General features: G+C 48.2%; 1 protein-coding gene across 4 annotated transcripts in view; it reads left to right on the forward strand.

Moving 5' to 3' along the window:
* The window catches only part of fxr2 (fragile X mental retardation, autosomal homolog 2), a 30,962-nt gene that overhangs the window by 11,820 nt on the left and 2,317 nt on the right, over positions 1-16,825 (forward strand). Inside the window, exons 3-17 of one of the 4 annotated variants that reach the window (XM_031584618.1) lie at positions 905-998; positions 1,864-1,977; positions 3,022-3,108; positions 6,032-6,180; positions 6,667-6,760; positions 7,107-7,223; positions 8,734-8,904; positions 9,242-9,320; positions 10,194-10,399; positions 10,766-10,852; positions 12,503-12,734; positions 14,020-14,220; positions 14,443-14,649; positions 15,088-15,186; positions 16,263-16,357. In XM_031584618.1, the coding sequence (XP_031440478.1) occupies positions 905-998; positions 1,864-1,977; positions 3,022-3,108; positions 6,032-6,180; positions 6,667-6,760; positions 7,107-7,223; positions 8,734-8,904; positions 9,242-9,320; positions 10,194-10,399; positions 10,766-10,852; positions 12,503-12,734; positions 14,020-14,220; positions 14,443-14,649; positions 15,088-15,186; positions 16,263-16,357 (2,032 nt within the window). The remainder of the gene's footprint in view (positions 1-904; positions 999-1,863; positions 1,978-3,021; positions 3,109-6,031; positions 6,181-6,666; positions 6,761-7,106; positions 7,224-8,733; positions 8,905-9,241; positions 9,321-10,193; positions 10,400-10,765; positions 10,853-12,502; positions 12,735-14,019; positions 14,221-14,442; positions 14,650-15,087; positions 15,187-16,262; positions 16,358-16,825) is intronic. The other 3 variants (XM_031584619.1, XM_012830821.2, XM_012830819.3) reach the window with 3 other exon arrangements.

Genomic DNA, 16,825 nt, shown 5'->3' on the forward strand with positions numbered 1-16,825 from the left:
GCTGTGGCTGCCTCAGTGCTCTGCTGGTGCAACTTAAGTTAACGGTGTTCCGTGCGCCTCAGTGCACAGCGCAGTGTTCTGAACACTTCAACTATTAAAAAAGATAATATATATATCTGTGTATATATATATATATATATATATATATATATATATATACACCCAGGTCAGTGAAAAAGGATATAACACCACATACTGTGTCTTGTCTTCACAATGGTCTAAACTGGCCAAGGGAGGATCCATAACGATTTGTGCTGAGAGTTTTCGTTTCCCCCCCCCAAAAAAATTGGAAGTAGGGTAGAGAGCCGTAACCCCGGAAGTAGGGGAGCGTTTTATGATTGAGATGTTATATTTTTGGACCTCAAGTAAGCTTAAACTGCTTAAAAAGCTTAAACCCTTCAGAGCGTTGCGTCATGTGCACCCCTGGGGAGAGGTTGGCGGGGGGGGGGGGGAGGAGGGGGGGGGGGGGTTGCATGTGGGGCACTAGTGGTAAATCTTTCCTGTGCTGCTAGAAAACTGATTGACATGTATGTATGTATGTGTGTGTCTGAGTGTGATAGCTCTTTCTCTCTCTCTCTCTCTCACTCTCTCTCTTTCTCTCTCTCTGTTCTATCTCTCCCCCTGCTCCCTTTCTTCCCCTTTGTCTGTTTCTCTGACCCCTATCTCCCTCTCCCTTTTCTGTCTCTCTCCCTCTTCCTCCTCTCCTCTCTCATTCTCTGTCTCTCCCTCTGTCTCTTTCTCTCTCTTCCTCCCTTCCTCTGTTCTTTTTTGCCTGGGTTTTTAGTATGTCTTGATTTTTACCTTTTGTGGGTTTCCTTTTTACTGGTAATAAAGGAAACTTAAGTCAAAAAAAGTCTCTCTCTCCTCTTTCTCTCTCTCTCCCTTTCTCTCTCCCTCTGTCCAGCTGGCAGCCAGAGAGACAGATGCCTTTCAGTGATGTTCGGCTGCCGCCTCCTGCAGACTACCACAAGGACATCGCTGAGGGGGAAGAGGTGGAGGTGAGACAGCTAGCCTTCAGGACACCACACACACACAACACACACACCTACACACACACACACACACACTTCTTCAAAGAAGCTTCAAAGAAGGTAGATACCCACAGCGTCCTTATTAATGAAACCAGACACAAATACACACACACGCCCCTCACACCCTTAAAGATGATTGCAACACACACACACACACACACACGTACTCTTCTTGGATTTGATGCACACATACACACCTCAGGCCACCTGCAGTTTCTGATGTCTAGGTTTTCCTTGTCCTTTTTAATATGACTAAACAAATACACACATGCACACTTACCTCCCCTCAAGAAGCTAGGTACACATTCATAAACAAACACAGCCCATCTCGTGGGTCTGGCAAACATGAGTCTGTCCAAACTCACTCACTCGCACTCAAACTGGTACTTTTACCTGCCAACCTGCTCAAGTTCACTAACGATTCACGACTCATTCAATGAGACGTGCTGAAATATAAAATATGACGAACACCATCTAGCAATGGTGTAGTAATAACAATAATAATTATTATGTGGTATGCATTTGACTCTGTGAGCAAGACCAGAGGTCACTTGAGAACACACACACACACACACACACACACACACACTCCCACTTCATTCTTCATGTCCCGACAACATTCAGACCACCCTGCTGACTTGATCCTCTCTCTGTCTCTCTCTCTCTCTCTGTTCCTTTCTCTCTCTTTCATTCTGTCTTGCTCTCTCTATCTTACCAACTATCCTTGTGCCTCACACCATACTCCTGACTGTTTGCTCCTCATACTCCACTCTCTCTCTCTGTCTCTCTTCTTCCTGACTTTATTTCTTTTTCTCCTCCTTCACTCGCTCAGGTGTTTTCTCAAACCCCTGGCATCGCTCGATACACACCTTACCACGTCCAGCTTCCCGCACACACGCACAGACCCCCCCCGCACACACAAACGCCTACCTCACTGCCTCCTGAGGTGAGACACTGACGTCTGCGCTCTTATTTCAGCTTAGCACTAAAGGGACCAGACCCCAGACCCCACACCAAACCCAATACGTGTGTGTGCACTGATTTGACCAGAGACTTAAAGACACACAGGATCACTCTGTTTGAGGTCCCTAGCTGTCGCTTTAAAACCCGGTGCCTCAGACACGCCACCTGTCCTCACTGGCTGTAGCGGTCCTCTCTCGTTGTCTCTTTACTCACTATGTATCTTCTCTTTCGTTTTTTTCCCCCTCTGTTCGCTCCATCTTTCATCCCCTTAATCTTTCCCTTCACCATCTGCCTCTTTCTTCCCCTCTCTCTGCCTCCTCCTCTTCCGGTCACCTCTGTCACGCTCTACCTGTTTTATCCCTCACTTGATGTCTGTATCTCTTGCTATTGCTGCCTAATTATACATTTCTCTACCCCTCTCTCTCTCTTTCTGTTTATCTCTCCATCACTCTCTACCCCGCTCCTCTCTTTTTCTGTTTATCTCTCCATCACTCTCTACCCCTCTCTCTCTCTTCTGTTTATCTCTCCATCACTATCCCTCTCTTTGTCCCCTCCAACTCCCACTTCATAATCTCCTCTATCTTTTGCTCTCTCTCTTTCTTCAACCCTTCTCCATCCTCCCATTTCTCATCCGTTCTCATCCTTTCTCATACTCTCCTCCCCTACCTTTCTTTTCCTTTCCCCATCCCTCCCTCCCTCCTTCAACTTTCTCTCTCTTCCTCCTCCATCCCTCTCTCTTCCTCCTCCATCCCTCTCTATCCCTCCATCTCTATCCCTCCATCTTTCTCTCTCTCTCTCTCTCTCTCTCTCTCTCTCTTCCTCCTTTCTCTTCCTCCTCCATCCCTCTCTATCCCTCCATCTCTCCCTCCTCCATCTCTCCCCCTCCCTCTCTCTCTCTCTCTCTCTCTCCTCCTTCCCTCTCTATCCCTCCTTCTCCATCTCTCCCTCCTCCATCTCTCCCTCCTCCTTCTCTCTCTCTCTCTCTCTCTCTCTCTCTCTCTCTCTCTCTCTCTCTTCCTCCTCTCAGGTGTACTCGCGGGCGAATGACCAGGAGCCCTGTGGCTGGTGGCTGGCCCGCGTCCGTATGATGAAGGGAGAGGTGAGTCAGGGCCTGGTGAGTTAAAGGGAACAACGGGGCACTGGGGAGGCGGCATGGGGCCGCTGCACTCACACACACACACACACACACACACACACACACGGGGCCGCTCCACACACACACACACACACACACACTCACACACACACACACACACACTCACACTCACACACACACACACACACACTCACACACTCACTCACACACACAAGGGGCCGCTCCACACACACACACACACACACACACACACACTGACTCACACACACATGGGGCCGCTGCACTCACTCACTCACTAACACACACACTCACACACTCACTCACACACACATGGGGCCGCTCCACACACTCACACACACACAAACACTCACTCACTCACACATGGGGCCGCTCCACACACACACACTCTCACTCACACACACACACATGGGGCCGCTTCACACACACACACACACACTCTCATACATGGGGGCCGCTCCACACACTCATACTCATTCATCGTCCACTTGTACACTCGTCTCCTCGTCCACTTGTGCACTTCTCCCAGCAGTCACTCCTCTCGTCCCTGTCACCCCCCTGTCCTTTGGGATTACCATGATATGTGGCAGTGTCAGAAATCAGCCGCTTAGTCAAGGAATCATTTTTATACCGCATTATGGTACCGTACGTTATTAATACTATATTACTATACACTGTGTAGTCTTCCAGGCATCACAAACTGCTTATTTAATGCAGCTCCAAGCCCTCAGAGATTTCTGACCCTGTTATGCACATGGTAGTCAATACTATCCGTATCACCAAGTTAATTGTTGACGTTGTACTATCATCACTCACTGGGGTGAAAGGGTGCAACCTTATTCTTGCCACCATGTGTGTTGCCTGTGCCTGTGGATGGCTAGCTAGTGTTGTGCTTGTGCGTCTGTGTCAAAGGTAGCTTTGGATATAAATACTCGATTCCTCTCATACTTAAGGTGCTGTCATACGCATGCAGACATCTTCCTAATGTCATACACCTAGACACACATACACTTCCGCTCAGTAGGTGATCGTAGTATCAGTGTTTGTTTTGTTGTTGTTGTTGTTGTCTGTTGGTGTTTGTGTTGCTTACTTGTAACCTGCACACATTCGTCTCTAGGGAAGGAAAGCTGGCTATTTTACCAAACCTTTCTGACCCTTTTTTTGAATTGTTTTGCTTTTGCTATTAATTTAAGCACTAGATTTAACCAGATTTTCTTTGTAAATAATTAGGGCATTGTTATGGAATTGAAAGTACCTGACACGCATATCCAGTACGCTGATAACATTAGTGCTTTGATCGTTACAAATCTGTTTATCAGTTGGTCACAGGCGGCTTTGAATGTCACTGATAGCGTAGATGACGGTGTGATATTTCACCGGTCGGGATTATTTTCATATAGCGGTATTTTTTTTTTTATCGAACGCACCTATAAGCCCTCTCATATTACACAGGTCTGAACACGACCACAAGCTCAGTGGCAGTCGTGCTCAACTGGAGCTCAGTCGGCTAGTGAGGCGAGGACCACGGCCTTTAGGTGTGAATCAGAGCGAGTGTTTGTGTGTCCTGCATCTCGACCATACACACTTCACCAGAACGCCCCCTGAGTGTCTTGTGGGTATTCTCACGGTCTCTACCTCAGAACTAGAAACCAGAGCATTGCTCCATCCAAGTCAATACAATACAGCCATGAGGGGTCAAAGGTCATCAGTTTAATCCCTACAGTCATGAGAGAGCAAGAGTGGAACCATGCTCTGCTGTGTCGTTCCAGTAGCCAACGGCCATGCAGGGTTAGAGGTTGTTAGACTAACGCTAGTCTTGCCGTACAGTCAGCCTGCACTAAGGATCAGAATCAGTGTCCCTGTGCTGAGAGCCTGGGGGGCCTTGGGTGGGTGGGTGAGGTGAGTGGGTGGGTGGGTGAGATGCTGGGTGAGTGGGGGGGACGGTGGGTCAGTGAGAGGGTGGATGAGTGAGTGAGAGGGTGGATGAGTGAGTGAGAGGGTGGATGAGTGAGTGAGAGGGTGGGTAAGTGAGTGAATGGATGGGCTCATTGGGTGGACATGGCCCCGGCGATAGGTAGCTAAGGGCACCACCTTCAGGTCAGTTCACAGTGAGGTGTAGTATGGCCTGTCTGTGCCTTACACACGGGGTTCCATTAGGCTCTGTCTCACTGGAGTAAATGGAGTAAGTAGGCATGCCTGCGTGTGTGTGTGGAAGTCGTAAAGCTGTGTCATGTTGATTGATTGTGTTAATTCTGTGTTGTGTGAGTAAGGCTGTGTGTGTGTGTGTGTGTGTGTGTGAGAAAGCAAGGTTCCATCTATCAGCAAGTGAAAGCTCCAGCAGGAGGCCCATTGTTTGTTGGAATTTAACTTCCCTCTCTTAAAATAAAAAAAATAGAAACTCTAGACCAGTTGGAACAAAGGACCCTTATTTCCTTCTCGTTCCTTAGTGGCTTGATGACCCGCAGTTGTTTAACGCAGTGCAGTTGAATAAGGCTGTTGTGTGGTGGTGTGCTGCACACCCTGTGTCATAACTGGCTGTTGTTTGAGTTGCATGTTCTCTTCGTGATTGGTTTTAAAAGCATGTTCTCTTTCGTGATTGGTTTAAAAAGCATGTTCGTAGCAGTTAGTCTTGCTCCCAGCATCCCTCAGCACCTCAGATGTGCTTCACATCTCGCAAATAACCAGAATTAATGTCAGTAATGTCAGAAGGATCATTTCAAAAGTCTTGAACTGATCCTTCTGTCATGTGGTTTTGTAGGAGACACTACAACAAATAGTGCTTTACGTTTTTTAGGAACACGGCTTGAAGATGCATGAAAGAAACTCGTGGAGGGACCCAGTGGTGTTGTTATGGGGGCAGTGTTAACGTTTGCAATGGCGTCCTTTTTGATTGTTTGTGGTCTCTCTCCAACCTCTCCCCCAGTTCTACGTGATCGAGTATGCGGCGTGCGAACCTTCATACAACGAGATCGTCACGTCAGAACGGATCCGGCCGGTCAACCCCAACAGCCCCTCGTCTCGGACCTCCTTTCACAAAGTCTGCATCGCCGTCCCAGAAGACCTGAGAGATATGTAAGTGTGGGATGCATACACACAGACCGCTATATGGGTAACACCTTCCACACACACATTGCTAAATGACTACAATTGTATTCTTTTCACTGCAAAAGCTACATTTTGTGTCTATTCTGCCTACTAGTGTTATGTGGGTGTGTACACACACACACACACACTCCCACTCCAGCATAATCGTTTTTTCAGGCGTATTTCCTGCAGAGGCCTGAATAAAGTGTACTTATGTAACTTCTCACTGACCTACCAGTGTATGTAGGAGTACACACACACACACTCTCACTCACTCACACAGAGGCAGTAGTGAACATAGTACTTTGGCGTAGTCTATTTGAAAGATTATTATGATCATAATAATGCTTCAATGTTAAGATCTCCATGTGTTGATGTATTGATGACCACGAATGACAGCTAATTCTGGTCTTAACCCACTGGAAGGAAGTAGACAAAACCACAAATGTTAATGATGTTCCTCCTCTGTTGCAGCTGTTTGAACGACAACATCCACAAAGACTTCAGGAAAGCCGTTGGAGCCAACTGCATCTTCTACAACACTCCTACCCACGAACTTATCGTCCTGGTGAGTGACCTATGACCCCGTTCTGAGCGTTCCTCATTCTCCCTGTGGGAAGCTCTTTAGTTCAATAACCTAGTTAGTCCTAGTTATCCTTTCCTAGTTAACCTAGTTAGCGCTCTTTCTGGATGTATATTGAATGTATTTCCATGCTTGTGAAAGAAATTATTGGAAACAGAGAAGACATATTCGTAGTCATATTATTATTATTATTATTATTATTCGCATATTTGTTTTCCATGTGTGTTTCAGGTTTAAGAGAGTGGTGTTGCTGATTTTGAGTCCTTTCATATTTTCTGTCCAATGGATCTGTCTGATCTTTATGCTGTCTCTCTTTATCTTTTCTTTTTAGTCCACGAACGAATCTACAGTGAAGCGCGCCAACCTTCTCAGTGACATGCACTTCCGCAGTATCCGCACTAAACTCATGCTCAAGTCCCGCAATGAAGAGGCCACCAAGCACTTGGAGGTGCGAGCGCACACACACACACACACACACACACTCTCTCACAGACACACCGAACACACACACACACACACACACACACACACACACACACACACACACACACATGCTTGCGCTCTCTCTTTCTCTTATACTCACGCACTCACACGCTCTATCTCTCTCGCACACACAGACAATCACACACACACCCACAGAACAATGTGCCAACACTGTTACACTGTTATATTACACAGATGCTACCACACATGCACCAACAGGGTCTTGCTCTCACACTCAAATTAGTCAGATGCACGCACGCACGCACGCACGCACAAGTGCATAGTCTCAGACCCACAAATGAATTGGCTCACACTCTTTATCAGGCATAGACTCACACCAGATGCCATCATTCCCCTACAACAGGTCGCTCACGCACACACACACACACACACACACACACACACACACACACACACACACACACACAGAGATGTAGGCATGCACATCAATATGGTTCCTTGACATACACACTGGCCTGCTCAGATTCACAGCTACTTGATGGTAGTTTTCCAAAACCACAGATAAATGGAATCTCGGTCAGGCCGTGGTTGATCAATCAGGGACAAGGTTTTATTTACCATCATGCACATCAAGGGAGAGGAGAGAGGTTTCACAAAGAAGTTTCACCAGCATCTCTTATTAGACGAGGAATCAGACTAAGTTTAAGTATCCTACTTGGCTGACAGAAAGGGATGTCAATCATAAGTTCCAGCCCTACATGAAAGGATAAGTGGCTAGCCTGATACAAATGTGAAGAACGGCTGCTATATCTGTGCCCAGAGAATGGGGCTTGCAATGACCTTGCAGGAGACTCGCAGGCTGAAAAACAAAATCCACTCCTATCAGCTAGAACAGAGTTCAGGCCTGGAGGATGTAGACTATTCTGTTTTGAACCTACTTCTAATTATGAAACACACAAGATGCATCAGAATGGAAAATAAAAATTATAAATACTACAGAAACGCATTTTATTTCATGCACAGAATATCTGTCATGTACCTAAAAAGGACAATTCTGGTTCACAACTCTTGCAAAGTAAGCCATGAAACGACTGAAGACGCATGCGCACACACACACACACACACACACACACACACACACACACTCACTCTGAGTAAAGTGGGGGCAGCTGAGCACCTGGACACCTGGAGGCACACACACACACACCGACACACGTTCACAACAAGAAGCCATCAAACACCTGGATGCAGACATCAGTCGCACGCACGCACGCACGCACGCACGCACGCACGCACGCACGCACGCACGCACGCACGCACGCGCGCGCAGTCTCAAACCCACTGTCTCACGGACAGATGAGTTAGCAGCTGGCGTCTGAACACACTCTGTATCTCTGTCACACACACACACACACCTATACTTGTAGTCACAATAGCATGAAGGCCACCAAGCACCTGGAGACCCACACACACACGCACACTCAGTCACCCCCACCCTGTTTCCTCTCCTGCAGACAAGTAAGCAGCTGGCGTCTGCATACCAGGAGGAGGTGAAAGTGAGAGAGGACCTGATGGGATTGGCCATCGGTTCCCATGGCGCCAACATCCAGCAGGCCCGCAAGGTGCCCGGGGTCACTGCCATTGAGCTGGAGGAGGAGAGCTGTACCTTCAGGATCTACGGAGAGGTGTGTGTGTGTGTGTGTGTGTGTGTGTGTGTGTGTGTGTGCGCGCTTATATGTGTGCCTTTGTGTATGTACACACATGTATGCTAATGAGACCCTGACCCTACATTTCTTTGGGATCAATTAAGTATCTACCTATCTGTTTAACAAGTGTATGTGTGAGAGTGTGTGCAAGAATGTTTGCCTTGAGGCACTCTCCCACAAAGGAGCGTTTGTTTTTGTTAGGGAGTGTGAGTTGGTTGTGTTGGTGTGCTGTTCTCATGTAAATGTTGTGTGTGTGTGTGTGTGTGTGTGTGTGTGTGTGTGTGTGTGTGTGTGTGTGTGTGTGTGTTCATCGTAGACCCCAGATGCCGTGAAGCAGGCCAGAGTTTATCTTGAGTTTAAAGAAGACGCCTTTCAGGTGCCCAGAAACCTTGTTGGTAAGTGATGCTTCAGATCGCACCCACCAAACTAGCCTCCTCTCCGCCTGTCCAGACGACCAAGTCACATCTACCTCTAAGTCAAGCAACCAAACCAGCCTCTTCCCATTCAGAGGCTCATTGAAATGGACTGAGATTACTATAAGATGGGGAAAGTTGGTGAAAAATATATTTTAAAAATACTTCAGAACTTATTTGAAACCACATTTCTATTTATTTATTTAGTAAGTGCTTTTATCCAAAGTGACTTATATTGGAGATGTATATTTACATCAGAATGGGGGTCCCCGGGGTATTAAACCCATCACCAAGGTGCTCTGTTCTCAAGACACAAGAGCAACTACTGGTGTTTCCTTATGAAGAGAGTCTGAATCAGTATTTCCCCAGTCGTCCTTTTAAAACGTATAAATAGTCTTGTTCAACTGATCGATAAACAGTTGGGAGTTTGTACAAGTACAACAGCAGTGAAATGGGATTGCAACAATCACGCATGTCACGAATAAATCGCTTGAATCAGGAGTCTTTTGAAGGTAGATATTAATCAGTCTGAAACCGTATACCCTCAGTCCTCTTTTCTAAACGGATAGATAGTCTTGTTCAACTGACCGATAAACAGTTGGGCGTTTGTTGCAATCCCATTTCAGTGCTGCTGTAGTTGTACTTGTAATAAATCTCTTGACTCTTGAATGTTGTGAAGGTACATATTTGATCTATATCCTCAGTGCTCTCTCTCTGGCCCTCCTCCTCTCCTCTCTCCCTCCTCCTCCTCTCCTCTCTCCCCTTTCCTCCTCCTCCTCTCCTCTCTCCCCTTCCCTCCTCCTCTCCTCTCTCCCCTCCTTTCCTCCACTTTCCTTTCGCTCGTTTCACCCTCAGGTAAAGTGATCGGCAAGAGTGGCAAGATCATCCAGGAGATCGTTGACAAGTCTGGCGTGGTGCGGGTGCGGATCGAGGGGGACAACGACAAAAAGGAGGGAGGCCGAGAGGGGACGGGCCGAGAGGGGACAGGCCGCGAGGACAAAGGCAGAGAGGACAAAGGCAGAGAGGCGACCCGCAGAGACGCCACAGCAGGCAGCCAAGAGGCACGTGGACTTCCTCAGTGACAGCTGAAAAACACCAAAGCACATAAACACACCTGTGGAGGCTCAGTGGATTTCTTCATTCATACATCTTATAAAACGTATTCATGACTTGGCATCACACTGAAATAAATAAATAAATAAATAACAATCACCTCACACATCACCTTTATAAATAAGTTCAGTCACTTATTTATGAGTTGCCCTGACAAAGAAATACAGTCAGCTTCCACACACCCACTTTTGGGAACCTTGACAAACATGGCCGATGTGTACACATTGAAAGTGTACTTCTGAAAATTCCTTAATTGTTTATTCGCTCTTGTTCTCCCTCTCCTCCTGTTCTGTTTCTTCTTGTCTTTCTCTCAGGGGATGGTTCCGTTCATCTTCGTCGGCACTAAGGAGAACATCAGTAACGCACAGGCACTGCTGGAGTACCATGTGGCATACCTACAGGTGTGTGTGTGTGTGTGTGTGTGTGTGTTTTATGGGTCTTGTGTAAGTTTTGTCTGCATGCACACACACCTGTGGGTGTCTGATGTGTGTGTGCGTGTTTCTGTCTGTCTCTGTGTATGTGTGAATGTGTGTGTGTGAATTTGTGTCCATCGTCACTTACGTAGCAAACTGATCATCTGCTGTAGTTTCCCTACATTATTAGTGACAGATTAATGAATGATTAAGCCAGGACGACTATAAAGAGCGCTGTGTGCAGGGCAGCAGCACGTGGAGCTAAATGGAGAGGGGTAGGAACTGTCGGAACATTCTAGAAGGGTCACCTGACTCCGCACTCTCACAGGAGGGAAGGTGCTGACCGAGTCTGATTTACCCTTTTGAGTCACCCCCTCCGCCCGTCCGGTATAAATAGCCCCTCTCCAACAGCCCCCGCTTTGGGGGGTAGGGGTTGGAGCTGTGCAGAGTGTGGGTTTTAGGCCTATCAGAGCTCCCTCAGCCTCCCAGAATAACCCCCAGCGTCAGCCCCCACCCCCAGCTTCACCCAACCAGCCTGACTCGCACCACCCCCCCACCCCCATTTCAGCTGTTGGTAGGGCCAGCAGCTGTTGCATTCTTAAGTGACCCCCCAATTTATACATACACACACACGCAAAATCACTTACACACACACACTCATTTATATGCTAACTCACTCACACTGGCACACATACACACTAACACACACTTACTTAATCCTTGTCTCATCTGCCCACATCTCACCACCACTAATTGCTGCCAGTTAAGTGCACGCACACACACACGCACGCACGCACGCACGCACGCACGCACGCACGCACGCACGCACGCACGCACGCACGCAGGCAGGCAGGCACGCACGCAGGCGCACTCTTACACACACTTCCTCACTCCCTGTATCACCTGCCCACATCTCACCAACTGCTGCCAGTGCACTTCAGTAACCCCCCCACCCCACCCAGTGTGTGGCCCCCATAGATCACCTCTGTCTCACAGTTCCACAGAGAGGAGATGACCAAGCCCTGGAGCCCTATAGGTATACTCTGGTGCCGGCACCGGTGTCAGTGTCAGTTCACATGCACACACACACACACACACACACACACACACAGTCTTCACTCTGGCACTTCTGCCCAGGTTTATAAACAGCAGCTGCTCTCCGTCAACAGGAGGGATCATAAACACCGTTCTGAACTGCCTCTGGGCTGAGCCTGTGTCTAATATTGAGACAGTCATGTGGCTGTTTGTTTGTTTTTAGTCCCGATGAGTGTTTGCTTACGTGATTGTGAACTTGTGTATTGGTTTTGGTAGCACTGAATGTGTCTACAACATGTATTGCATAGGAATGTGTGGATGTTTGTTTGGACACACATGCTGACCTACCCTCTCTTATCTGTAAAGAGGAACTGTGTGTGTGTGTGTGTGTGTGTGCATAAACATGTGCAAACACGAATATATGAGTGTGTGTGTGTGTGTGTGTGTGTGTGTGTTCATGTATGGGTGTGTGTGTGTTCATGTATGGGTGTGTGTGTGTTCATGTATGGGTGTGTGTGTGTGTTCATGTATGGGTGTGTGTGTGTGTGTGTGTTCATAAGTGTATCCCCCTGACCGCATCCTGCCTCTACTCTGTCCTAACAGGAAGTTGAGCAGCTGCGTCAGGAGCGTCTCCAGATTGACGAGCAGCTCCGTCAGATCGGCGTGGGCTACCGCGCTCCCGCCAGCCGCTCCGGACCGGGCGGGGCAACAGGTGAACGCGAGCGGGGCTACCAGACGGACGACAGCGCCAACTCTGCCAACCTGCACACCTCGCGCACCTACGGGGGCCGAGGCCGTGGGCGCAGGGCCTCCAACACCCAGTACTCCGGCTACGGTGAGCAAACTACATTTCCCATGAGCGCTTTCTCTTGCCTAGGCCATGATGCAAGTAGGGGGTCCGGCTTTAGGGGGTTCACTTCAGCCAGTTAGTGTTGGCTGTTCTCATGTTTAGTTACTGTGGTCATTGGCTATGCAGAATTTGTAATTCAGGCTTTTCATTTTTTATATATATATTTTTTTGGTGCCAAAACTGACCGCTGTGAAACAAGTTGACGGCAGACAGTTTTGTACCCCCTGGGTTGAGGTAGTTGGCATAGCATTGGGCATTGAAAGCAACGTGTGAAGGTGTCAGAGAAAATAAACTCCATTTCCCATCCATCATCCACATTCATTCAACCCAGAAGAAATCCGATCAGACAGACACAGATTGACACATAGGCCAGACCTTACCAAATAAAACCAACCTTCTCCTTCAACATAATTCCCAGTTTGTTTGAGGTTTTTTTATTTCATGATCTCTAAGTAATGACACTTTAAAGTCATCATGCACATATCTTTAAAAACAGTTTTTCCAGTTTCTTCTGTTCTTTTTCTTAAAATTGCCATATAGGGGAACGTAGTCTGACAGATGCAGGCAAGCCGTCAAGGCCCTCAGTCTTGAAGCGTCAGTGAAAAAGCAAATGATTTATGGGTGTCATGATGGCATGCTTGTGTTGACCCGTGTGAACATGTAGGGTGAAGTGCTTGGAACCCGGAGCACTGAAGCCTTGGGTGTGATTTACTTGGAAATATATCCCATAAATGGCCTTTAAGAGACACCAGGGAAACGAGAGGAGTGTGCTGAGTTTGTGTTTGCCGACAGTCTTGCCACTCTAACAGTCCACCCCACCATTGTGCTATCAATGCACATGCAAAGTTATTAGCTGACAGGAATGCATGTGTCTTCCAAAGTTAGAGGACCAGTTAATACAGCTGTCATTTTGGATGCAGATTACAGAGCCTGGGTCTAGTTATCCGATCATAAAGTGGTGTCTGTCTGAGGATCATGCTTTCATGATCACCTCCATCTTGTGGCCAAGGATCCTGTGTACTGTGATGCATGCTGGGAAAAGCCATCCCACTTCTGACCCCATCTGTGGCGAAGAGAAAGAGCAGTCATCCAACCCAGCCTCTGATTCAGCTCTGCAAGGTTATGACCCTGGCCAGAGAGAAGAGGGATGACTGCTCTCTCCCTGGCCCACACAGCTGCACAGCTGAGTCCCTGTGGATGACTGGCCTGTCCGTGGTTCTGTCTGCACGTTTTAACCTGTCTGTCTGTCTGCATGTCTCGTCCGTCACAGGCACTAACTCCGAGCTCTCCAACGCTTCCGAGTCGGAGGAGGTGGCGGACAGGGAGAGGGACGCACGGCCCCGCGGCGTGGAGAGAGGCGGCGGCGGGGGGGACGAGCGGGGCGCCCGGCGGGGGGGCAGAGGGCGCGGAACCAGCACAGGGAGGGGCCGCGGAGGAGCAGGCCCACGCCAGAACAACTCCATCAGCTCAGGTGAGGAGGACGAGAGTGGGCAGGCACACTCTCTCACACACACACACACACACACACACACACACACACGTATATATATATATAGACACACAGACACGCAGACGCAGCACACTGACATAGCACACTGACACACTTAACTGACAGCACTCCATTAATGAGAATACAAATGCACTTGCTTCCCCCTGTGCTAACATTGTGTCTCTCCCCCCCTCCCCCCCCCAGTGCTGAGGGATCCTGACAGTAACCCGTACTCTCTGCTGGAGGGCGAGGGCGAGCCAGGTGTCGACACTGACGCCAGCGAGGGCCCCGGGAGCGGCAACGACCGCAGGAGACGCTCACGCCGTCGCCGTACCGACCAGGAGCCCAGCGTCATGGATGCCGCCGCCAACGAGTCAGACGGCCAGGCCGCTGCCAGTGAGAATGGATTAGGTGAGGTCAAGGGTTAAAGGTCACACTCCTTATCCTGCCTCACTCAGGAAAGCAGCAATAGTATCAGTATTGACATCAGTGCTTGATGGTGATGTTTTAGTGGTACTTATTTATCTTAACTTAGTTCCTGATCTTGGTCCCAGTCCAATGGTGGCACTAGGTATCGGTACTGTTACTGTTGTCCTGCACTTCTTTATAGTGTTATCAGTGTAGTAGCCGTGAAGAAATAGATGTGTGTTGTCGGTTTTTCTAGCTTGTGCTATGCCCTATGGTGTGTGGGTAATGTAGTCTGCATATAGGAGTTCTGTATTATAATCATTCTGAAATCATGAGCGTTAATTGATTGTTAACAAAAAAACATGATTTCTGTTTTCCTGCCTCTCATATTTTTGTGTGTCTCTCTCTCTCGTCCCCCTGCCTCATCTTTCATCATTTCAGAGGACGATGGCAAACCCCAGCGCCGAAACAGGAGCCGTCGCCGCCGTAACCGCGCCAACCGTCCCGAGGGTGGATCCACCAGCCGTGACAGACAGCCAGGTGAGAGGAGAGAGAGGGGGATGGGAAAATGAAGAGGGAGAGAGAACGAAAGAGTGGTTGAGAAGGACTGAGAGAGAGGGATGATTAGAGCAAGCCTCCAGAGTACGAATAATGGAACCATTTAACCTCCTAGTGAGAATGAATTAGTTTTTCTGAAAGGCTGTGCAGGTGCAACAATATTAATTGAAAAACGGAAAAAAGGAAGGGATGGGGAGAGAAGACTCTGATTGACAGGGACAGAAGACTCTGATTGACAGGGACAGAAGACTCTGATTGACAGGGACAGAATACTCTGATTGACAGGGACAGAAGACTCTGATTGACAGGGAGAGAAGACTCTGATTGACAGGGAGAGAAGACTCTGATTGACAGGGAGAGAAGACTCTGATTGACAGGGACAGAAGACTCTGATTGACAGGGAGAGAAGAGCAATGGAAAGATATCTCATGGAGTGGGGGGGAGGGATGGAACAGGGGTTCAGCGTGTAGGACACAGAACATCGACGAGGATGAAGGGAAAACTGGGATGAGGATGGAGGGAAAACTGGGATAGACAGGCGCGCAGAGGGAAACGAGGAGATGAGTTAAAAGAGTCCAGAAAACAGAGGGAGAGCATTTGAAAAGAGGAGGATCTAGAGGGCGGGGGCCGGGGCGGGGGGGGGGGGGGGGATGGATAAGGAAGGAGAGGATGAGATGTGGGGCAAAGTTCAGACATTTGAACTCAAATGTGTTTGTTGTGGAAGTGCACACGTGGTGTTTCACTGTTAAGGCCCTCGGAGGAGGGAAAGTGGAGTGTTTGGGAAAGTGGTGTGCTTGGGGAAAGTGGTGTGCTTGGGGAAAGTGGTGTGTTTGGGGAAAGTGGTGTGTTTGGGGAAAGTGGTGTGTTTGGGGAAAGTGGTGTGTTTGGGAAAGTGTGGCAATGCCAATGCGTCATGCTGCTGTGTTGTGCTCATAGCAGACCAGCAGACATACAGAGTGTGTGTGTGTGTGTGTGTGTGTGTGTGTGTGTGTGTGTGTGTGTGTGTGTGCTCTTCACCCGTGCTGATGTGTGTGTGTGTGTTCTTCTCTTGTCCATAGTGACTGTGGCAGACTTCATCTCTCGTCCCGAGTCTCAGAGTCGACAGAACCTCCCCCCGAAGGAGAAGGAGGCACAGCCTGCCCCGCACCCTAAGGTACCCATCTACACGTACTAACACACACACACACATCCCACTCAATTTCACATTTCAAAATGACCTTGCTTATGACTTGGACACGTTAACATGAATAACACACTCTTATCCGTCACCCTCATACAAACTACGTCCTGTACCTCATGTTAGACTTTAATTTGAACTGCTGAGATTTAAATATTCCCACTCACACAACAAATGTGTGTTCATTTCATGGAATTATTGATAAGAATATGTAATTATGCTCTAGTGCGGACATGCATTTGTTGTCTTTTTAAATCTATTATTTGATTCTGGTTTATGTTTAGTGTCTATTGATTAGCTTCAAGTGGAAGGCACTTTGGGACAACTCCTGTTGTTTTTAAATGTGCTATACAAAAATGTGACTTGACTTGATAATGGCAGGAGTAATGGGAAATGAGAATTGCTATCAAAGCGTGAGGATTTGTAGACACGTTCTCATCCAAG

Source organism: Clupea harengus, chromosome 18, assembly GCF_900700415.2.
Source record: "Clupea harengus chromosome 18, Ch_v2.0.2, whole genome shotgun sequence".
NCBI classification, from domain to species: Eukaryota; Metazoa; Chordata; class Actinopteri; order Clupeiformes; family Clupeidae; genus Clupea; species Clupea harengus.